This window comes from Equus quagga, chromosome 14, assembly GCF_021613505.1.
Source record: "Equus quagga isolate Etosha38 chromosome 14, UCLA_HA_Equagga_1.0, whole genome shotgun sequence".
NCBI lineage: Eukaryota > Metazoa > Chordata > Mammalia > Perissodactyla > Equidae > Equus > Equus quagga.
Genome location: NC_060280.1, coordinates 86012835 through 86037933, shown reverse-complemented (window position 1 = coordinate 86037933; position 25099 = coordinate 86012835). Strand labels below are relative to the sequence as shown.

The 25099-nt window shown below is 39.0% G+C and overlaps 1 protein-coding gene across 3 annotated transcripts in view; it reads right to left on the bottom strand.

The window, feature by feature from the left end:
• Positions 1-2780: 2780 nt before the first annotated feature.
• Positions 2781-25099, bottom strand: part of LOC124252021 (zinc finger protein 14-like) — a 41692-nt gene continuing 19373 nt past the window's right edge. The window contains exons 2-4 of one of the 3 annotated variants that reach the window (XM_046685099.1): positions 5629-5755; positions 5363-5423; positions 2781-4725 (exon numbers count right to left, since the gene is read on the bottom strand). In XM_046685099.1, coding sequence (XP_046541055.1) covers positions 3186-4725; positions 5363-5423; positions 5629-5755 — 1728 coding nt within the window. In that variant the 3' untranslated portion in view covers positions 2781-3185. The remainder of the gene's footprint in view (positions 4726-5362; positions 5424-5628; positions 5756-25099) is intronic. The other 2 variants (XM_046685098.1, XM_046685097.1) reach the window with 2 other exon arrangements.

Here is a 25099-nt window from a genome sequence, read left to right as displayed (position 1 = left end):
TTCCTGCTGTTATATCCAAATCCCACTGGGCCTTATTTCTGCCACATTGGCTACATTGCCTCTCAAGTGCATGGCAGATGACGGATGCTGAAACACTAGCATCAAGAGCACAGTCTCTGAGCAAGAAAGGCTGGATTGGCACCATGGTCCTGTCTCTCTCCCTTGCTGGGTTTGTATTGTCTTATGATTTACCTAAACCCAAAGCCCTCGGGTGAGTCATAAAGATACTAAAGATATTATGTGGTATACTAAGAACTGAATTTATATAATGTCACTGAGGTACTTCACGGTCAACACTGTCTAACACACTCTAGGAAATACATCAGTGCTTTGATAAGTAGGAAAGGCAAAGCTGTTCCAGAGGACCAGGAGCTGGCTGCATCCACTGCAAGGCCCAGTCTTATTCTGCTGAAGAGAAAAATGTCCCACACCTTTTCATCAAAGGTACATGTTCACTAAGACTAAACTAAGGGTATTTTGTAACCATACCAGTAAAAATGGTAAAAGATAAAATTCTAAATCATAAAGATGACTAATAGTCCCTTTTTACTAAAATGACTGACTGGAACTTCTTACAATTTAACCTTAACTCCACTATGTTGCTTTTGCCTCCTAGAACACAATGATTAGATTTACCAAAGATAAAATGCTCACCAGAAACAAAAGTAAACCTCCTCACACACTTGATACAGAAAGTGACCTGCCTCCTTGAATAGCAATCACATCCACAAACACAGGCCACACTCTTGTAAGCAGTCCTTCTGAGCACCCTGCTGCTGTTACACCTCACCGTCCTCTACGGCCTGTGGTCATTCTTGCTAGAATCTGTTACAACCCCCTCTTTGAATACAGGTCCAATCCTGCAGGTCACAAGCAAGAAAGTACTGAAAACACAATGACTGTTAAGTTTTGGGTTAAGAATAAATGACAAATTAGTTTCATGACAGAAATTGTAACTATAAAAGAATAAAAAAGTTAGCCTGAGGAAAAAAACATTTGAATTTGTCTGCGTGTACTAAAACAGACTCATAATGAATAACAGTTACATGAAGAAGATTGCAAAAAGTCCATAATTAAGATGATTTTAATATATTCTGAGAAAATGAAAACCACAATATTTAGTAGCATATGATAGATTAGAACAGTTGATGAAATGTATCAATGAAACAACTACAGAACTGTTTATTTTTCAAGGAAATGTACCTAGTTTAATGACATACAATCAAACATTATTGAAAACAGATTGAGGGAATACATTCAGCTACAAGTAAGAGGAAATACATGTCCTTTTCCTTACGTGAGAAAGGTGATTGTTCTCACGTGGAAGAACTGGGTCCAGGCAGCTGCTGCACAAGGCAGCAGAGAAACAGACTCCTAAGTCCTGTTTATGCCCCATTGTACGTGTCATGGTGAATCAGGAAAACAAGCTCATTAGCACTATGAACAGCATAAGGTGTTTCCTATACACATTAGACCTGATTCAGGTATCATTTAAAGAGGGGAATCAGAGAATATTCTCCACCACAAAGGTATGAATTAGTTTCATAGTGGACACAAGAGACCTCAGAGAAAACCCCGAACTGTAATGGATTTTTCATGTTAACCTTGTATAAACGTCAGGGAAAAATACATGTGTAAGAAAATGAAAACCAAACAGTTGATGGTGGTTTTCAACTTGACTAGAAGGTCAAAGAATTCAGAAAATGGGATGGAAGATGGTGTCCTCAAAGCTCCTATGCAACTGTCCCTCTCCCTGTATGGTGGCTCCAGAATCTGCCTAAGGCCTTGTGTGCTTCTGCCTTCCAAACCTCATGCAAGTGAGGCTATTGGGGAATTCCAACATGGAACCATAAAGGGGATGGATTCTTAAAGATCTAGCTCTTAATATTATCCTCATTTACATAACACAATACAGAGTTGGTATGTCCAGCAATAGATTTTGTTGCCCTATCAGAGGTCTCTACTGAATTCAGTCTACTCACCAAATATCAGTCAGAAGGAAAGACAAAGAACAAAGGCACAAATTTGAAAATAAGGATTTATAGGAAAGTATACCCATTGATAAACATCATACATAAAAACTTATTCCAACTGTTTAATAGTATAGAAAATAGAAACAAGCTCCAAAAAAGGAGCTTTCTCAAAGAAAGGAACAATACATACAGTGGATTAGGTATATTCAGGAACTGCAATACAAGGCCAGGAAGAAAATGCTGAGAAATACAAACAGCCATTTTTCAATGGTCCCTTAACACAGAGAAAATTATGAGAAAACATTAAGTGATTCGAGTGAAAAGCAATACCAATTAATCTTTATGTACTATTGAATAAGGATGACTTGCACAGTTATCTTACCTCAATATTCATTTCTGAAAGTAATTAATAGAAATTCACACTCCAAAGTTTCACTTTAAGACAGACACTTGGTAACCACAATATATTCACAACATTTAGGACAAGCCTTTCAAGTTGAAATTTTTGTAGAACATAATACACAAATTCCCATCAATCCTTCTCATATTACTTGCATTTATATTTCTTTTTGGTGGAAGTTTCACCTAAATGGATGTGGGGAATTAAAGTCTTTCTCACACTGTTTACACTCCAGAGGTTTTTTATCAAGTGTGTCCTTTCATGCCTTCAGAAGAATTGAGATTAAAAAAGACTTTCCTGGGGCCGGCCCGGTGGTCGAGTAGTTAAGTTCACGCGCTCCACTGTGGCAGCCCAGGGTTTCGCTGGTTTGCATCCTGGGTGCGGACATGGCACCACTCATTAGGCCATGTTGAGGCAGTGTCCCAAATGCCACAACTAGAAGGACCCACAACTAAAATATACAACCACATACTGGGGGGATCTTGGGGAGAAAAAGCAGAAAACAAAAAAAAAAGGCTTTCCCACATTTAGAGTTACATGACTTTTCCACTAGTGTGCATTCTCCCATACCCTCAAAGTTTGCCTGACAAAGAAAGGCTTTCCCAGTTTTGACATTCATAGGATTTCTCTCCAGTGTGAGTTCTCTCATACCTTTGAAGAGAACTGGCAAACTAAACGGTTTACTGTAATTTTTCCATTAATACATTTTCTGTCCAGTAAGATTTCCTTTATGTATTTGGAAAACTAGATGTGAACTGAAGGCTTTCCCACATTCTTCACATTTACGTGGTTTTTCTTCTAGTCAACACTCTTCAATATCCTTGAAAGTTTTCATGAGAAATAAAGGTTTTCCCATTTTCCTGATATAGTGTTTCCCTCTGGTGAGAATTATGATGTCTTTGAAGTGATCCGAGAGAAGTGAATGCTTTACCGCATTTTTCCCATTCATATGGTTTCTCTCCAGTGTGAGTCCTTTCATGTACATGAACATGACTGAAAGACCTGAAGGCTTGACCACATATTTTATATTCATAGGGATTCTCTCCAGCATGAGTTCTTTCATGTTGTTGAAGAGAACTGCTGCAACTGGAGGCTTTACTGCATTCTTTACATTCATATGGATTCTCTCCAGTGTGACTCCTTTCATGTATTTGTAATGCAATGGGAGAAAAGATTACTTTCTCACATTCCTTCCATGTATAAGGTCCATCACCGGTGTGAAAGATTGTGTGTGACTGAAGGCTTGAGGGATCTGTAAAGGCTTTCCCACATTCCTTACGTTCATAGGGTTTCCCTCCAGTATGAATTCTTTCATGTACTCGAAGAGAACTGGAATAAACGTATGATTTACTGCATTTTTCACATTCATATGGTTTCTTTCCAGTATGAATTATTTCATGTATTTGAAGAGAACTGGAAGAAGTGAATGCTTTACTGCATTTTTTACATTCATAGGATTTCTCTCCAGTATGAGCTCTTTCATGTACATGAACATTACTGGAAAACCTGAAGGCTTTACCACATATTTTACATTTGTAGGGTTTCTCTCCAGTATGAGTTCTTTCATGTTTTCTAAGAGAACTGGTACAACTGAAGGTTCTACTGCATTCTTTACATTCATAGGGTTTCTCTCCAGTATGAGTCCTTTCATGTATTTGAACTGCAGTGGAAGAAATGAATATTTTCTCACATTCCTTACACTTATGGGGTCCATCTCCAGTGTGATAGACCATGTGTGATCGAAGGCTCGAGGGATGCATAAAGGCTTTGCCACATTCCTTACATTCATAGAGCTTCTCTCCAGTGTGAAATCTTTCATGTCTTTGAAGAGAACTGGAATAAGTGAATGCTTTACTGCATTTTTTACATTTATAGGGTTTCTCTCCAGTATGAGTTCTTTCATGTTCTTTAACCTTACTGGAAAAAATGAAGGCTTTACCACATATGTTACATACATAGGGTTTCACCCCACTATGAATTCTTTCATGTACCCGAAGAGAGCTGGAAGAAGTGAAGGCTTTACTGCATTTTTGACATTCATAGGGTTTCATTCCAGTATGAGTTCTTTCATGTATTTGAAGAAAACTGGGAAAAGGGAAGGCTTTTTCACATTCTTTACATTTGTATGGCTTCTGTCCATGTTTTTGATACTCATATGGTTTGTGTTCTGTATGACATCCAATGTATCTTGTAAGGGATGAATCGTGCATGGAGACTTTTTCACATGCACTGCATTCCCATGGTTTAGCTCCTGTAATTTCCTTGTATAGACTGAGATTTGGAATAAGGCTGAAGTTTTCTCCACATCGACTACCCTCTTCACTTTCACAGAGTCTGTCTACAATATGACTTCTGTAAAAAATGAGAACATTATTAATGTTTATTAATGATTTTATTTTCTTATATTTTCATGATTTACTGAAGAAGTTTAGGTTTTCTACATTGTCTGAAACAGAATATACTGAATGCTCTGCAATAGGAATTCACCCTTGCTATTATCCAAACAGTAGTATTCAGATACAGGGCTTATTAATACTATTTCCAAGTGACTATTTTGCAAAAACTGAATCTCTACATCAAAGTTCAGAAAATACATTTGGTAAAAATTTTCTAAAAATAGCTAAATATAAAGCAAGAGTTACTTGTCTTGTTTGCTTGTTTTTTTTTTGAGGAAAATTAGCCCTAAGCTAACATTTGCCACCAATTCTCCCTTTTTTTTTTTTTTTCTGAGGGAAGACTGGCCCTGAGCTAACATCTGTGCCCATCTTCCTCTACTTTATGTGGGACGCCTACCACAGCATGGCTTGACAAGTGGTCCACAGGTCCGTACCCAGGATCCAAAGCAGCAAACCCTGGGCTGCCAAAGCAGAAAGTGCGAACTTAACTGCTTTGCCATCAGGCTTGGCCTCTTGTTTGCTTCTTTTTAAAATTTTATAACATACCAGGATTCTCACATGAGACACTGCTTTCTATTGTGCATGCAACTCACCTTAGTTTTTGCCCCTGGTTTTTGTACTGATCTTCAACACCATGATCTTTCCATGTTCTTCCTGAAATGCACACTCATAAAGTTGATTTCAAGGTATGAGAAATGATAAAAAAATTTTTAGATTCTAAGCTCATGATGAGCTATGACCATTTCTACCTCATATACCAACACCTCCCCCATCCACATTCTACATTTTAGAACAACGTTGAAGGGCAAGGAACACTTGTTCTCTCATTGGTGAAGGGAAGGAATGTCCGCATTCTTACCTATCGAGGCCAGGATCCTGAACGTTTCCCACATCACATCTCTGTAGAGTCTCTTCTGTGAAGAATCCAGTAAAGCCCACTCCTCTGGGGTGAAGTTCACAGCCACATCCTCAATGGTCACTGAGTCCTAAAACACCACAAATATGCGAAGAGCAGGATGCATAAGAGTGAAAACACTGGACGTCCACGCTCCATTTGTAGGAAGGTTATGTACAAATCCCTCAGACCCAAACATGTTTTGTACGATTTGATCATCAAAAACTCACTGTTTTTCTATACAGTTTCTCTTCAATTTAACAGCATCATGAACACATGAAAATTATTTACATGTTTTATTGTGATTACATTACATCATGTTTCTCTCTAATGGCAGAGTCCAGGGTATACTGGGAAATGACAGAAATGCATACAAAGTAAACAAATATTGTCATTTTAAGAATGATTATTACTTGTGAGAAAAATTCCTTCATCTTCATCTTTATTACCCACCAGTTAACAGCACTCCATGAGGCAGAGGGACAAATCTTCATAAGGTTTCCATGAAGAAAAACAAAGAGAAGAACTGGAAGTTTTTTTTGTCTATTCCATCACCATACAGAGTCCAGGAGGCTGTACAAGTCAAACTTCTAACAAAGCCCAGCGAGCCACATTGTCCTAAAGTATTCCACCTTATTACGAGATGCAGCTGGCTGAATGTAATGTTCTTGTGGTGAAGCATTGCTTTTTAACTTGTGTAATATTTATCATAGGCTCAGTTCTTCCCTTCTCTCTCTGTACAATTAGATGAGGCTAGAAAGTTATTTGGAACTTAAGAGCTCAGACACAAGGAAAAAGGCATGACAACTTAGACCACAAAATCCCTAAACTCATATGCCTCAAGGCTACTTCACATCAGTTTCAGATCAGAGTGAGATAATAATGTGCCATCACAGCCCTCTCCAGTCAACTGCCAACACTGTATCCTGGGCCTGGCTGGCCTTGAGGGGTAAGTTAAGAGCTGCAGATTGCAAGGGAGTTCACTGGAGTCCACAAAGGTTTGATGGTCAAATTGGCCAAGATTACAGAATACATAAAGGATTCAACAGTGCTTTCATACAACAGAACATAAAATTTCCATTCTCCAACTTCAAGAGGAAGTGTTTCCTCACCAGCCAGTTTAGATGATGCCCTGCCAAATTCTGATATGACACTTAAGGAACTTAGAAAATATCATTCTTGATCTCACAAGAGAAAAATGAACAAACTTGAAATGAAAGACTCTTCTTAGATCCATGAGTGCCTGGAGGTCACACGACAAATGAGTCTCTCCAAAAGTGAGAAAGAGAAAACAAACACAGTATTGTTTTTCCTTTTTGTTTTTTAAATTACTTTATTGAGGTCAAATGGTTTATAACTTGTAATTTCAGGTGTAATTATTATATATCAGTTTCTGTACAGACTACATTATGCTCCCCACCAATAGTCTAGTTTTAATCCGTTGCCATGTATATGTGCCACTTTACCCCTTTCGGCCACTCCCCTCTCCTTCCCCTGCAATAACCACTAATCCTTGCTCTCTCTCCATGTGTTGGTTTATCTTCCCCATATGAGTGAAAACATACAGTGTTTGTCTTTCTCTGGCTTATTTCACTCAACATAATATGCTCAAGGTCCATCCATGTTCTTGCAAATAGGATGATTTTGTCTTTTTTAATGGCCGAGTAGTATTCTATTGTATACATACACCATGTCTTCTTTATCCATGCCTCAGTCAATGGATACGTGGTTGCTTCCACGTCTTAGCTACTGTGAATAATACTGCAATGAACCTAGGGGTGCATAAGTCTCCTCGTATTGTTGATTTCATGTTCTTTGGATAAATAGTAATGGATTAGCTGGATTCTGTTATTTCTATTTTTATTTTTCTGAGAAATTTCCATACTGTTTTCCATGGTGACTGCACCTGTTTGCATTCCCACCAGCAGCGTATGAGGTTTCTCTTTTCTCCACATCCTCTCCAACCCTTGTTATTTCTTGTCTTGTTAATTATAGCCATTCTGACAGGCTTGATGTGGTATCTCACTGTAGTTTTTATTTGCATTTCCTAATAATTAGTGACAGAGAACATCTTTTCACGTGCCTGTTAGCCATCTGTATATCTTCTTTGGAAAAATGTTCATATCCTTTCCTTTTTTTTTTTTCTTTTTAAAGATTGGCACCTGAGCTAACATGTTTCCAATCTTCTTTTGTTTAGTTTTTTCTTCTTTTTCTCCCCAAAGCCCCACCAGTACATAGTTGTATATTCTAATTGTAGGTCCTCTAGTTGTACTATGTGGGACACTGCCTCTGCGGGGCCTGATGAGCAGTGCCATGTCTGCACCCAGGATCCCAACTGGCAAAACCCTGGGCTACCAAAGCAGAGTATGTGAACTTAATCACTCGGCGATGGCCCCATTTGCCCCCTTTGCCCATTTCTTGATCAAGTTGTTTGTGTTTTTCTTGTTGAGTTGTGTGAGTTCTTTATCTATTTGGGAAACTAACCACTTTTCTGATATATGATTTGCAAATATTTTCTCACTGTTGGTGGGTTGTCTTTTCATTTTGTTCTTGGTTTCCTTTCTCTTGCAGAAGCTCTTTAGTCTGATGTAGTCCCATTTGTTTATTTTGTTTGTTTGTTTCTCTTGCCTGAGTAGACATGCTATTTGAAAAATAGCTGCTAGGGGCCAGCCCGGTGGCGCAGCAGTTAAGTGTGCATGTTCCGCTTTGGTGGCCTGGGTTTCACTGGTTCGGATCCTGGATGCGGACATGGCACCACTTTGCAAGCTATGCTGTGGTAGGCGTCCCACATATAAAGTGGAGGAAGATGGGCATGAATGTTAGCTCAGGGCCAGGCTTCCTCAGCAAAAAGAGGAGGACTGGCAGTAGTTAGCTCAGGCCTGATCTTCCTCAAAAAAAAAAAAAAAAAAGAAAAAGAAAAAGAAAAAGAGCTGCTAAGACTGACATCAAAGGGTAAATTGCCTATATTGTCTTCCAGGAGTCATGGTTTCAGATCTTATGTTCAAGTCCTTAATACATTTTGAGTTAATTTTTGTGTATGGTGTCTGATAATGCTCTCTTTCATTCTTTGCCTGTGGCTGTCCAGTTTTCCCAATATCATACATTGAAGAGTGTTTCCTTTCTCCATTGTATGTTCTTGCCTCCTCTCTCAAAGATTACCTGTCCTTAGACATGTGGTTTTATTTCTTGGCTTTCACTTCTTCTTTTTTTTTTTTAGAAAGCACTTGATACATGGTGATCTCATTACCCTCTGTCATTTTTTTTTTTTTAAAGATTGGCACCTGAGCTAACAGCTGTTGCCAATCTTCTTTTCTTTTTCTGCTTTTTCTCCCCAAGTCCCCCGGTACATAGTTGTGTATTTTAGTTTTGGGTCCTTCTAGTGCTGGCATATGGGATGCCACCTCAGTGTGGCCTGACGAGTGGTGCCATGTCTGTGTCCAGGATCCGAACCAGCAAAACCCCGGGCCATGGAAGCGGAGCGCGTGAACTTAACCACTCAGCCAGGGGGCCAGCCCCCTGGGCTTTCACTTCTGCTCCATTGATCCGTGTGTATGTTTTTGTGTCAATAACATGCTGGTTTGATTACTATAGCTTTTTAGTATATTTTGAAGTCAAGGATTGAGATGCCTCCGGCTTTGTCCTTTTTTCTAAAGATTGCTTTGGCTATTCAAGGTCTTTTGGGTTTCATATTAAGTTTAGGATTCTTTGTTTTCTATTTCCATGAAGAATGTCATTGGGTTTCTGACTGGGATTGCACTGAATCTGTAGATGGCTTTAAGTAATATGGACATTTTAACTATGCTTATTCTTCAAATCCATGAGCATGGAATCTTTCCATTTCTTTATGTTATCTTCAATTTCTTTCAATAATTAATGTCTTCTAGTTTTCAGTGCATATGTCTTTCACCTCCGTGGTTAAATTTATTCCTAGATACTTTGTTTCTTTTGTTGCAATTGTAAACGGGATTGCATTCTCGACTTCTCTTTCTGCTAGTTCACTATTAGTGTATAGAAATGCAACTGATTTTTCTAAGTTGATTTGGTACCCTGCAATGGTGCTGCAATTATTTCTAACAGTTTTCTGGGAGATTCTTAGAGTTTTCTCTATATTGAATCATGTCGTTCACAAACAGTGGGAGTTTTACTTCTTCCTTTCCAATTTGGATACATTTTATGTTTTTTCTTGCATAATGGCTCTGGCCAAAACCGCCAGTACTATGTTGAATAGGAATGACGAGAGTAGGCATGCTTATCTTGTTTCTGTCCCCTGACATATGGGTTTCAACTTTTCACAGTTTAGTATAATGTCGGCTGTAGGCTTCTCATATATGGCCTTTGCTTTGTTGAGGTGCTTTCCCTTTATACACATTTTATTGAGAGTTTTTTTAAATCAAAAATGGATGTTGGATGTTGTAAAATGCTTTCTCTGCATCTATTAAGATAATCATGTGATATAACACCTCATTTTGTTAATGTGGTGCATCACATTGATTGATTTGTGGATGTTGAACCATCCCTGACTCCCTGATATAAATCCTACTTGATCATGTGGTATGATCCTTTTAACGTATTGCTTTATTTGGTTTGCAAATATTTTGTTGAGGATTTTGGCATCTACATTCATCAGCAATATTGGCATGTAACTTTCTTTTTGTTCTCCTTGTCTGGTTTCAGGATCAGTGTAATGTTGGCCTCATAGAATGAGTTAGGAAGCATTCTATCTTTTTCGATTTTTTCTAATAGTTTGAGAAGGACAGGTATTAAATCATTTTTGAATGTTTGTTAGAAGTCTTCAGAGAAACTATCTGGTCCTGGACTTTTGTTTTGTGGGAGGTTTTTGACTACTATTTTAATCGCTTTACTTGTGACTGGTGTATTTATATTCTCTATTTCTTCTTGATCCAGTTTTGGGAGCATGCATGAGTCTAAGAACTTATCCATTTCTTCTAGTTTACCCAATTTGTTGGTATCTAGTTTTTCATTGTATTCTCTTATAATCCTTTATCTTTCTGTGCTTCCTGTTTTAATTTTTCCTCCTTCATTTTTAATTCTGTTTATTTGAGCCCTCTCTTTTTTTCTTAGTGAGTCTGGTCAAGGGTTTGTGAATTTTGTTTATCTTCTCAAGGAACCAGTTACTAGTTTCATTGATCCTTTTCACTGTTTTTTTTTTTTTTTTTTTTGGTCTGTATTTCATTTTTTTATGCTCTAATTTTTATTATTTCCCTCCTTTGGCTGAATTTACTCTTTCTTTTCTCTTCTCCTAGTTCTGTTAGGTGTAGTTTAATATTACTTATTTGAGACTTTCCTTCTTTGTTGAGGTGGGCATGGATAGCTATAAATTAGTCTCTTAGTTCTGCTTTTGCTGCATTCCATAAGAGTTGGTATGTTGTGTCTTCAATTTCATCTGTCTCTAGGTTTTAAAAGTTTCTCCTCTCATTTCTTAATTAATCCAATGGCTGAACAGTTGCATGAAGTTGTCTCGACAAATTATTGACTTTCCCAATTTTTTCTTTGTAGTTGATTTCTAGTTTCATAGCATTGTGATTGGAAAAGATGACTGATATGATTTTAATCTTCTTAAATTTATTGAGTCTTATCTTGTTTCCCAACATAATGTCTGTCTTTGAGAATGTACCATGTGAACTTGAGAAGAATGTGTATTCTGCTGTTTTTGGATGGAATAGTCCATAAATATCTATTCCATCTGGTCTAGTATTTCATTTAAGACTACTGTTTCCTTGTTGACTTTCTGTCTGGTTAATCTATCCATTGATGTAAGTGGGGTGTTGAGGTCCCCTACTATTATTGTATTGCTGTGAATTTCTCCCTTTAAGTCTGTCAATAGTTACTTTAAATACTTTGATGCTACTGTGTTAGGTGTGTGTATATTCATAAGTTTTATGTCCTCTTGGTGGAATGTCCCTTTTATCATTATATATTGCCCTTCTTTGTCTCTTGTATTTTTATCTTTAAGTATGCTTTGTCTCATACAGACATGGGGAGACCTGCTTTTTTTTTTTGCTTGCCATTTGCTTGTTGTATTGTCTTCCATCCCTTCACTCTAAGCCAATGTTTGTCTTTTAGCTGAGATGTCTTTCCTGGAGGCAGCATATTGCTGGGTCTCATGTGTTAATCCATCCAGACACTTTGCCTTTTCGTTGGTGAATTCAGTCCATTTACACCTAGAGTGATTATAGATATATGAGTACTTAATACTGCCATTTTATCTCTTGTTTTCTGGCTGTTCTGTATTTCTATTGTTTCTCTTCTCTTGTATTTCTGGCTGCCATTTCAGTCTGGTAGTTTTCTGTGATGGTTTTCTCAGTTTCCTCTTTGTTTATGATTTGTGGCTCTGCTCTGATTTTTTGTTTAGTGGTTACCATGAGGACTGTATAAAGATCTCATAGATGAGACAGACAAATTTCTGACAGTCTCTTATCTCCGTTACCGTGAGCAGGTTCCATCCCTTTGCCTCTTCCCCTTCTGAGTTATCATCACAAATTATTGTTTGTTTTCCTCATTAATTTAAAAAATTTTTTTTGAGAGTTTGTGATTAAAGTGAGGTATTTATGGTTATTTTTGATGCTTTTCTTTCCTTTATGATTTATGTTACAATTATTTGCTAACCTGTTCTGATAGAAAGCTGTGATTTTCTGATTTTGTCTATTTTCTTGATCAAAGCTTTGTTAAGCTTCGCCTTTTTGTTACAGGTAGGAGGGCTTCCTTAATTGTTTCTTGAAAGGGAGTTCTAGTGGTGATAAACTCCTCAGCTTTTGTTTATCTGGGGAAGTTTTTATTTCCCCATCATATCTGAAGGATACTTGAAAGAGGAGCCTTGGCTGAAAGTTTCTGTCTTTAGTATTTTGAATATATCATACCATTCTTTCCTAGCCTGTAAGGTTTGTGCTGAGAAATCCATTGAAAGCCTGATAGGTGTTCCTTTGTAGATTATTTTCTTCTGCCTTGCTGTCCTTAGTATTTTTTCTTTGTTACAGTTCTATTGGATTCCTGTACTTGTAAGTACAGTTCCTTCCCCATGTTTGGGAAGTTCTCAGCTACTATTTCTTTGACAAGCTCTCTACTCCTTTCTCCTTCTCTTCTCCCACTGGAATAACTATAATCCTTGTGTTGCCTTTCACAATTGAGTCAGATATTTCCCAAACTGTTTCATCATGTTTTAAAAACCTTAGTTCTCTCTCTTCCTCCACCTAAAGCATTTCTAGATTTCTATCTTTTACGTCACCCATTTTCTCCTCCATAAGGTCAGCTGTATGTTCTATGGTTTTTAGGATTTCTTTTATGTCATAAATTGTGTTCTTCATATATAGAATTTCTGTACAGCTTTTTTTGAGGGCTTCAGTCTCTTTGTTGACGTATTCCTTCTGTCGATTAATTTTATTCCTGAGATCGCTGAACTCTTTTTCTGATTTTTCTTATAACTCTGAGTATCTTTACTACAACTATTTTGAATTCTCTCATTTAGAATTGCAAACTTGTTTGGTTTCTGGAGCCTTGTCATTTTCCTTCTGCTCTGAAGTGTTACTGTAGTTCTTCACGGTTTGATGGATTGATGCTGTACTAGCACATTTGTGGTAGTATCAGGTCACAGATTGTACCAGCCACTGCTGCGGGGAGCAAGTGCTGTCTTCTGATCCCACCCTGTCTGCTGGAAGTTGTGTGGGTAGGGCTGCACTTCATTTGTTTGTGTGGGCAGGCCACAGCCATTCAGCAGGTTGTGCTCACATGGGAAGAGCCCCTGCACTGGGTGGCCAGGTCACACACTGTAGGAGGGGCATCTGTGCTTGCTCTTGCATGGGGGGGGGACCACTATACTCAGCAGGGGACTGGCTGTGCTGCAGCACGAGGTGGAAGGGGCACCTATGTGAGCACTGAGCCACCACTCAGTGGGTCTCATGGGCTGCTGTGAACTGTGGGCAGAGCACATTCTAGAATTTCCTGTGAAGCAAAATTATCCTTTAAAAATAAAAGAGAAATAAGGACAAAAATTGAGGAAATTTGTCATGAAAATACCTACTGTGAATGCACTGTTCAAAAGTTTATCAGAAAGAATGTAAATGATAAAGGTACAGGATTAGAAAAGAAAAAAATGAAGGTGGAATATCTTTTGTATTTCTTATAATTAACATAACAGGTGACACTTTCTTTAAAATACTATTCACAACAATGTATTTGGTAACGAGAAGTTTATGGACAAGAGAAATAAATGGCATTAGTGTGACAAGGGACAGGGGAAATTGGGAATACTGTGTTAAGAGGTACTTGCACACAGTGAAGTGGTATACTGCTATTTGGCAGAGAAGGTGGGTTAGTTGTAAATGTACACAGCAAACTCAAGGGCGACCACTAAAAAATGTTTTTCTAGAGAATGTGTAACTGATACACTAAAAGAGGAGACAAACAAGAATCAAAATAATTGCTAAATTTCAGCAAGAGAATGCAGGAAAAAGGTGGAAGATAAAAAGAAAAAAAAACAAAGGTAAAAATGGAAAACAGTAAACGCTTTGGAAAATATTAATTCAACAATATCAATAACCACTTTAATCATCAGTGGTCTCACTACAACTGAAAGACACAGTAATACCATATTTCAAGAAACAATTATACGTTGTCCAAAAGAAACCCACTTTAAGTATTAAGACACATATAGATGAAGGGTAAAGGGATAGAAAAAATAGACCATGTGAACACTAATCAAAAGAAAGCTGCCATAGGTATATGAGTTATAGACAGTGCAGATTCCAAACCAAGGGAAATTCAGATACAGACAGGGGCAGTAGATACTGATAAAGAGGTCTACTCTCCAAGAAGGCACAGCAGTCCTTTATCGGTACCTGCATAACAAGAGAGGAAGAAAATACATGAGGCAAGAACTGAAAGAATACAAGGAGAAACAGATGAATTTAGTGTTATAGCTGTAGAATTGAACACTTTTTACCATAAATTATAAATTTCAGTAGTCAGGAAAACAGCAAGAACACAGGTGAACTGAACACTACTGTGAAACAACTGGATTTCACTGTAATCTATGGAATATTTCACACAAGAAGAGCAGAATATACATTCTTCTCAATTCATACGGAACATTCACTGAGACAACCCACATTCTGCACCATAAAGCACTCTTTAACAAATTTGAAAAAACAGAATTCGTACTGAATTTGTTCTAAAATTAAATACGCATTCGTCCAGAAGTCAATAACAGCAAGATAGTTAGAAAATGTTCAAATACATGGAGACTCAATATCACATAGATAGGATCAATGAAGAAGTCTCAAGAGAAATAAAAAACTATTTTGAACTAAATAAAGTAAAATAAAGTAAATAAAGTAAAAACATGACATAAGAAAGGTTCTTGGATGCTGCAAAAACAGTACCTAGAGGGAAATTTATGCCATTGAACAAATATACTGGAAAAACCAAAGATCTATAATCAATAATGTAAGCATCTACCTGAGGAAACAATAAAAAGAAAAGCAAATTAAACCCAATATAAGCACAATAAGAGAAATAATAGGGGCTGGCCTGGTGGCACAGCAGTTAAGTGTACACTTTCTGCTTTGGTGGCCCAGGGTTCGCCAGTTCAGATCCCAGGTGCAGACATGGCACTGCTTGGCAAGCCATGCTGTGGCAGGCATCCCACATACAAAGTAGAGGAAGATGGGGCACGGATGTTAGCTTGGGGCCAGTCTTCCTCAGCAAAAAGAGGAGGATTGGCAGCAGATGTTACCTCAGGGTTAATCTTCCTCAAAAAAAAGAAAGAAAGAAAGAAAAAAGAAATAATAAAAATTAGAAAAGAAATCAATGTCTGTGGGAAATCAATGGAGAAAATTAAAACAAAAAATCTGGTTCTGTGACAAACCAATAAAATTGATAAACATCTATCAAGATAACAAAGAAAAGATGGAAGACAAACATTACTAATATCAAAAAGGAAAGAAAGGGGAAATAAAAATAAAGAGATTTGATAAAATATAGTATCTATTTATGATAAGAAACTAGTACTAGATAGGAACTTCTACTCCTTGATAAAGAACATCTTCATAAAACCTGTAGCTAAATATATAACATTTATTCCATATGACATGATTGTCTCTGTGAAACCTCTGAAAGAATTCATAGCAACAGAAAGAACTCCTGGAATTAATTACAGAATATAGCAAGGTTGAAAGATATGTGAGTCAATGCTTTCCTTATAGTTGCACACAAGTATTGACAAGGAAGGAAAGGCAATTCAAATGAAAAAGAAAGTCTTTTGAACAAGTAGTGGTAGAAATAATGGATATCCACATGCAAAAACACACAAATACATAATGAATGTAGACCTTACACCTTCTACAAAAATTAAGTCAAACCACATCACAGATTTAAATGTAAAATGCAAAAGGAATGAACTCCTAGAAGAAAACATAGCAGAAAATCTAGATGAGCTTGGATTTTGAGATGAAGTTTTAGATACAAAACCAAAAAGCAAGGTAAACAAAAGAAAAAAAGCAAAAATTTTACTTCATTAAAATGAAAAACTCCTGCTCAGAGAAACACAGTGTTAAGAGAATCAGAACACAATTCACAGAGTAAGAGAAAATCTTTGTAAGACACTTATCGGATGAATGATGTATCTGAAATATCCAAAGAACTCTTGAAACACAACAGTCAGAAGATAATAAAAATCCAATTAAAAAATGGCAAAAGATCCAAATAGACACCTCACCAAAGAAGATACACAGATGTGAAATAAGCGATATAAAACACGCTCCACATCAAATGTTATTGGGAAATTGCATATAAAACAATAATGAGGTATCACTAAACACTTATTAAATGGTTAGACCTCAAAATACTCAGAACACCAAATGTTGGTGAAGATGCAAAGCTACAGGTAAGCCTCATTCATTCGTGGTGGAAATGGAATATGAAATGCCTGCAATGGAAGACAGAAATTTTCTTTCAACACAAAACACACTATTGTTACATAAAGTAAGATCCAGCAATCACATTCCTTGGTATTTTTCCAAATGAATTGAAACCTATGTTCACAAAAACCCTACACACGAATGTTTATAGGTACTGTATTCATAACTGGCAAGAATTAGAGTTTTGCACAAGCTGTCCAAGAGTCGAATAGACTAAAACAATCAGTGGTGTATCCATACGAAGAAATATGTTCAGCGGTAAAAAGAAATGAGGTATCAAGCCATGAAAACACATGGAGGAAACTTAAAAGAATATTGCTAAGGGAAAGAAGCCAATGTGACAAAGCTATGCAGTGTATGATTTCAAGTAGATGACATTCTGGAAAAGACAAAAGCATGAGCCAGTAGAAAGATCTTTGGTTGTGAAGGATTTGGGGCTTGGGGGAAGGATGAGTCAATAGGTGGAGCACAGAGGAGTTTTAGGGAAGTGAAACTACACTCTATGACACAGAAATGATGGACACATGTCATTAGACACTTGGCAAAATCCATACATTGTGTAACACAAAGAGTCAATGCTAATGTGCACTGTGCAGTGTAATGCATCAATGTGGGTTTGCAAATTGTAACAAATGGGCCACAGGAATACAAAATGTGAAAAACAGTGCAAACTGTGTGGATGCAGAGAGAAGGGTTATGTGGAAACTATGTAAATTCTGATCAATTTTTCCGTAACTCTAAAACTACTCTTAAAAAACCTGAATTCTTTCAAAAAAAGATGAAGACAAACTCATTATAATTCACCCCTGATGACTGAAACAAGACATCATTCATTCGATTTCAATAAGCCTTACGGTGCTCTATGAGCCAGAGATCCCCAAAGGAGGTGAAACTTTCACCAAATGCCTTGTTGGGGAGCACGACACTGTATACTCTGGGAAATGTCATGGATACTTCAGTAGTGTCATATCGCCAAGGTGGATAAAGAGTGTCCTGGTGAGTCCTGTACTGCAGACATAGCCATGTACAGACAAGGATTACCTTAACTTCTGTTTTGAGTATCTCTGATTAAAGAGATTCCCAGAGCTCTTTTACCACAAAGGGGTGTCTCTTAGACAAGTGTCCAAGAGTTTGTGAACATATGCAGATGAAGCCAATTTTGAGACAGTAGTAACATGACCGCCTCAAGTTTGCTTAGCTCTGGTGATCCCTGTGTTGGGTTCCTCCTCAGGGACACCCCAATCAGGGATGAAGAGCAGCAACTCTCCACTGAGCTACATCATGTACAAATGGGTATTGTTTGTAAAGTCTATGCACTCTCCAGGGCTGTGCATTCAGCTAGGCCCAAGGAACTACACAGGGAACCAAGGTGTCTGGGAGAGGGGTGACCTCCTTCATCACAATGGCTTCTTTCAATGAACTGAAGACAGGCCATGCCCCGCCTGCAGGTGACATAAGCTAGTAGGTGTCAGTAGCTGGGCTGAGCCAGCAGGGTGCTGTTTCCAGGGCCAAAGACATAAGAGGCACCTCGGTAGAGGGTCACATGCTCAGTGCTTGTGAGAGCCTCTATTTGCAAGAGATCTCAGGGGCCGGCCCCGTGGCTGAGTGGTTAAGTTCATGTGCCCCGCTACGGCGGCCCAGGGTTTCACTGGTTCGGATCCTGGGTGCGGACATGGCACCACACGTCAGGCCACGTTGAGGCGGCATCCCACATGCCACAACTAGAAGGACCAACAACTAAAATATATACAACTATGTGCCGTGGGGCTTTGGGGAGAAGAAGGAAAAATAAAATATTTTTTTTAAAAAAGAGATCTCAGTACCTGATGACAGTAGCAGCTCTAACGGCATATAGTGTGGGACGTGGGGCAGCTTCTTGCTTCAGAAGCCTATGGACAACTTAAGGTCCTCCTCCAGTGAGCCTCACATCACTGCCATCTGGGTCAGAGGACTGCCCCATGACAAGTGGTTGCTTTGTAGAGTTTAAGGAATTCAGGCTTTGGTCGCGTATGAACTAATCCCTTTGCTGTGACAAACTCACACTATGGATGTTGTCCACTATAAGCCAGAGGGTCAGGATCTTTGTTGCAACAGATGCAGGAGTGGCAACAGCAGCAGCGTTATTTAGCAATCCCGGTGAGCCACTGTAACCTCACCACCTACTGGCTGCATTTCCCTCTCTTCTCTCTCTCTCTCTGAAATAACTGCTCTTTAAGGAGTGACCATCTGATGGGCTCACCTCATTCACATAGTCATCCTCATAACCCGAGACCTCTCCCAATGTCAAGGCAACCACAGCCTCAGGCTTGCCTTCACTCTAAACACACAGATAGATTTCACTCAAGACACTGACCCGGGACCACATTAAGGAGGGCTCCATTCTCATAATCCTGCTTCCAAAGGATAAACAATTATCAAACGTACCAACTATGAGGCCTTTGAACCCAGGCTTGGTGGGGTCAACAGTGCAGCACAGCGCCCAGGAGGAGCTGCCCAGCAAGCAGCAGCCCACAGTGCAGGAGCCTCCAGGCTTTCTCATCAGCCTGTCCAGGTCGGAAGGCCCAGGGGAAAAGGGAGGGTGAGGCTTAAGTTTTCAGAAGTCAAACAGCAAATATGTGCACCCTGGCCACTCATTACAAGAACAAGTATGGGTAAGAAAAATAAAATTTCACACTGGCTTGTTTTTACATAAAGAAACACTAAACGGATGATGAGCAGTAACCAAAACTGGTCACTTGAAGGTGGCTGGAGTCAGAGCAGAGGACCTGAATAAAATATGAGGGCAAGGAATCTTCTGAAGTTAGTTTCCTTTCAAGAATATTTGTAACTTTCACATGTGTTATTTACTTAAAATAAGGAGAGAAATTTATATACATCTTATTTTTCTATGCTTGATCATTATTTTTAATCATCTTTAGCTTTTAAAAGTTAACTTAATTTAAACATTTCTACATAGGAAACCACTCCAAGATTTAATCCTTTAAACACTAATGGATATAAAACTGTAAACCATAAAAAGGTTACAATCCCTATCTAACAAAAGGACAAAAGGCAGTATTGTTTGTCCCTTAACTATATTTACACCGGGGATATTTTCAGGAAGAAGTAGCATATTATAATACATTAGGGGTTTGCAATTAAGCCCTGAAATAAACTCGGAATTCCAAAGATTTACACAAGCTTTGACCTGTTTCTTCCTATCAAATGAAGATAGAAATTCAAGTGCTTTCTCCTCACATCCATAAAAGTAAGAATTCATTTACCTTAGGAATAGTATAGTCTTTTAAATGTCAAAGTTCTCTAAGGACAGGGACACTCAAAAACTGACCTACACGTGGAAAAAGCACCTGACAACTTAAATACACTCATCTCACATCTTTAGTTTCTAACACCTAAATGCAACAAAAATTCTATTCGGTTCTGCTATTTTCTTGCTTTATTCACATCATCTCTCTCAATCAACCTACATCGTAAAACCTCAAGTGTGAACGGAGACTAGAATCAGAGGACTGCAATCTTCAACTGATAAAGGAATCCAAGGACACAAACAGGAACATTCAAATCAACCCATAGAAGCAGCCTGCTTGTCTACAGTTCAGGGGGAAAACCCACGTTCAGAAAGTGATCGTATTCCCAAATAGAGGGTCTAAACACTCCCAGTTGAGATGTAACCCCTAGAGTGGCCTTGTGCCTCACGAAGGAGGGAGGGGACCCCTGGGCAGCCATGGGAATGCACTCTGGGAGCCCCACACACACTCCCTCTCCTGTGAGCATGGAGGCACTGCCTCCCCCAGGCTCCCATCCTCACAAGTGAGGAAACTCTCAGCTGGATTCAGTTTAAGCTTCTGACCCACATGAACTCCAAATTCAGGAACGCTTTGTCCACAGGACAGAAACTTTGATCTTCACAGACTTTCTCAATGTGCACAAATTGCTCTTGGTGTACCTACAGCGTAGACGCAAAACTCACACATGACATCTAAAAATGTCCAGGCCTAAGGAACCACAACCACAGCCTCAGAAAGGGCATCACTCCCCACCCCATGAGCAGGTGCACTCCCAGCTTTCCAGGGCTCTGCAGCTCCTCTCAGGACAAAGGCTCCTTCCATGGGGGTGTGAGCAGTAGGACACCTGCAGGGGAGGCTCCCCAGGAAGGACAACTGGGCCTTCAAGGCCTTCCCTTTGCAGGCCCAAGGGGGCCTTAGCTTGGGTCTCTGACTTCAGGCCTCTGCCACCCACTGGAGATGCTTTGGAACATAATTATTCTAAATGACACAAATCCACGATATCCAATAATCCAAGAAAATCATTTAAACCCAGTGTTTCCGTGGAAAATAGGGAAGAAAATTATAAGGCACTTTTACTAGTTCAACTACAAAACCCCAAATTTCTATTCCTTTCAGAAAAAAATTGTCAGCTAATTTTTATATCCATGGCAAGAAATCACACTCGAACACGTGTGGTCTGCACGTCTAATCATTAGAATTTCATTTAATAACATCCAAAAGTAAAGGACAGGCCTCAGAAACTTACTACACACATTAAAGGGAACAGAGAGTGAAACAAGTATTCTTAACAAACTGCAGGTAATACAGGAATATTTTATTTTTTCTGAAATTCACCTCTTCGTTGTCTGTTTTCAACTATTCTATATGGTCTTCCAAGCTCCACTGACAAATATATTTACCCTTAATGAAAAAGTGAGACTTAAGTAAGTGAATAAACCTTTCAGGTCACAAACCTGGAGAAGGGCAACACTGACCGAGCAGCTCACCCAGGAAAGTTTCTCTAGAAGAACCTTCACCCAAAGGACTTCCCATAGGATGTCTGTTCCTAGAATGATCCCTGGGGGAGACGCACAAGAGTTTCATGCAATGTAATTCCAAGTGTTTACTCTCTGCTTTCCACTCATGTAAAATATCCACAGACAAATATAATCTTTAAAAAAGAGCCATCCATTCCTCTGGGGAATAATGATAAATAGTTAAAATATTGCGTCTGAAATGCCCCATGGGGGATGAACAGTCGATATGAGTTGCTGTGAATCAGAGTTGGCGTTGGGAACGCAAAGAGGGATCTGAAAACTTAGAGACTTATTGGCAGACCTGGGCTGGGGGAACAGGGTTGTGTATTTCAGACCATGCTCTTCAAACTGTTGGAAAAACCAGGAAAAAACAGATGCCCCCTGGGAAGAAAAAAGGCACCGAGAAACATACACACAGCTCCTCCCGCCCACGAACTATGGACACTGAGTCACGACTGTCCCTGATGACCCTCCCAGTGGTCACCGCACAATCTGGGCAGACACGGGGCTGCGGGCGCAGAGCTGCCCAGAGAGGTTCTTAGGCCGAAGTTGCCGCGCACATTGACATGCATGACGCCCGGGATCCTGGCTACTGGCCCAGCGCCTACACTGTGGGCCAGAGAGGACTGAGGTTTAAATGGGGCTATGGGTGGACTCAGGAGGTGATCATGGGGAGGACAGGTTCCCCCCGCCACGGACATTTCTGACCAGCCCCACCTCCTGCTCCTCTCCTCATCCTGGGGCCGCACACGCACCATTTGTAGGTCTCCTGGGTCCCCTTGGGTCCTTCCTATAACATCCACGGCCAGCACGCATCACAGTGCAAGAGAGGCTGCAGCACAGCCACCAGGTAACGTTAAGGGCAGGGTACAGTGCATCAAGAGCAGGCCAGGAGCAATCCATCACTTTGACGTGGCGCATTGCCTCACCCACTTGACCTAGCGCCTCCCGATCGGACACTAGCAGTAGGCCCCACCCCTCACGCCTGACTGACAGTGGGCGGTAGGCTGCTGGCTCAGCAGAACCCGCCCAGGCTGGAAGACCGGAACCTGCGTCACCTGGCGTATTTGCATTTAAACAGAACTTTTCTGTACCTGGAACTGCCTCTATTGTTTTCACCGACTCTTTGTGAACACGTGGGCACCAGTCTGCAAAGGGAATTCCCAATTAACCTTCCAAATGGAGCAAGTAAGTACAGACCATGTGGGTGGCCCAGGCCAGAACACACCGAAACAGGGGCTTCAGTCCTCTAGGGGTCAAGGGCTTGGCAGAAGGCTCTGAGGTCAATCACGGAAATGTGACCCTTGTTTAGAAATGCAGACACTTAAATGTTTGAGTCAGGCTCCATTTTAACCTTTGACTCTTACTAGGGATGAGCCTTCTACCCATCCTTTCCCCACCCCCACTCATGTGGTACTCAAGATAAAAAATTCCCAGAGCTCTTGGCTCTGGTGGGAAGTTTGCATCCCACACCCCTAGCCTGGGCACAAGGACTCTTCTCAGTCTAATCACAGGATGGGATGTGTTATATATAATTCTGTATGTTTAAAGATTACAACGTGATGATTTAGTATACACATACAATTTGTATACTTGAAATTCGCTAAGTCGGTGGATTGAGATTTCTCACCCCACACACACACACAAAGTATCGAAGTACCTAGGAGTGGAATTGATGGGTCATATGGTAATTTAAGGTTTTATATTTGAGGGACTCCCATTTTTCCACAGTAACTACAACATTTTATATTCTCACCACCCATGTATGAGTTTAAATTTCTAAATATATCAGCAACAGAACTTATTGTCTCACTTTTTGATTCTAGCCATCCTAGTGGTTGGGAAGTGGTATCTCACAGTGGTTTTGATGTGCATTTCCTTGATGACTAATGATGTCCGACATCTTTTCATATGCTCTTGACCCTTTGTCTATCTTGCTTGCAATATAGTGTATTCACACTCTTGCCATGTTTAAATTGAGTTAACTTTTCATAATTAAGTTTTAAGACTTCTTTAGATTTATTTGATAAAAAGTCCTTAACAGATATATGATTTGCAAAAATTTTTCATTCTGTCAGTTGTTTTCACTCGTCTTAAGAATTTTACTTTTAATTGTGGTACTATACACACGCCATAAAATATACATTTTCACCATTATGTAAGTGTATAGTTCAGTTATAGCACATGTCAGAATTTGCTTTTTTAAAACTGCATAATAAGCCCTTGTATGTATATGCCAGATTTTTTTTTGATCCATTCATCTGATGAGCACTTGTGTTTCTTCACCTTTTGGCTATCACGAATAATGCTAATGTAAACACGAGTGGATATGCATCTGTTTGTGTCCCTGCTTTCAATTCTACTTCAATTCCCAGAAGTAGAATTGCTAGTTCAGATGCTAACTCAGTTTACAATTTTTGGCAGAATCATCATGTTGTATTTCATATTGTCAACAAAATATTATATTCCTAGCAATAGTGCACACAGGTTCCAAAGGCTTTTTTCACTCTTGATGGTGTCCTTTGAAGTACAAAAGTCACTAATACTATGAAATCAAAATTACCTTTTTTCCCCCATTTTTGCTCTTGCTGCCTTATCTAATAATTCTTTGCCAAATCCAAGGTCTGGATTTTTTTCCTATGTTTTATCTAAGTGTGTTATAGTTTACTCTTATGTTTAGGTATTTACTCTTCCTGGTAAATTACTGTATATGGTGAAGGGTAAGGACAAAACCTCTTCCTTTTGCATATGGCTATCCCGTTTGCCCCCCACCAATGTATGGAAAGAATATTCTTGCCCCATACTTGGCAGTTTTTTTAAAACATCAGGTGACCACAGATATATGGGTTTATTTCTCAAATCTCAATCTATTCCACAGATCTGTATGTCTATCTTTGTGTCAGTACCACAGACTCTTGATTACCATTGCATATTGCATATTTTGAACATAGGAAATGTTAATCCTACCACTTTCTTATTCTTTTTCAAGATTGTATTCGCTATTCTGGTTCCCTTACAGTTCCACATAACTTTATGAAAGAGCCTGCCAGTTTCTATAAAGGAGTAAGCTGGGATCATGACAGGTATGTGCCGAATCTCAGATCATTTGGGGACTAGTGCCACTTTAAGAATAAGTCTTCAGATTCATAAAATTGGTATGTTTTCCAATTTATACATTTTTTGTTTCTTTTGACAATATTTTGCAGATTTCTGAGTATTCATTTTCTACTTCTGCTAAATTTATTCCTAAGTATTTTATTCCTTTTGATTTTATTGTCAATGCATTTCTTAATTTCATTCTCAGGTTGTCCATTGTATGTGTATGAAAATAGAATTGATTTTTATGTTTTGATCATAATTACCAGTTCTACTAGTATTTTTTAGTGGATTCCTTAGAGTTTTCTAAAATGAAGTTATCTCAGCTGGAAGGAGCGATACTTTTACATCCTTCTAACCAATCTTTATGCATTTTATTCCTCTTACATAACGGCTCTGGCTAAAATCTCCAGTAGATTCTAGAAGTGGCCAACTTCTTTGGATCTTTAGGGAAAAGCATCCAGTCCTTTACAATTAAATGTAATATTAGCTGTGGCTTTTCCATAGATGTTAATTATGACATTAAGAAATTTCCTTCTGTTCCTGGTAATCTGAGCGCTTTAATCATGAAAGGGTACGGGATTTTCTCAGTCATTTTCCCTGA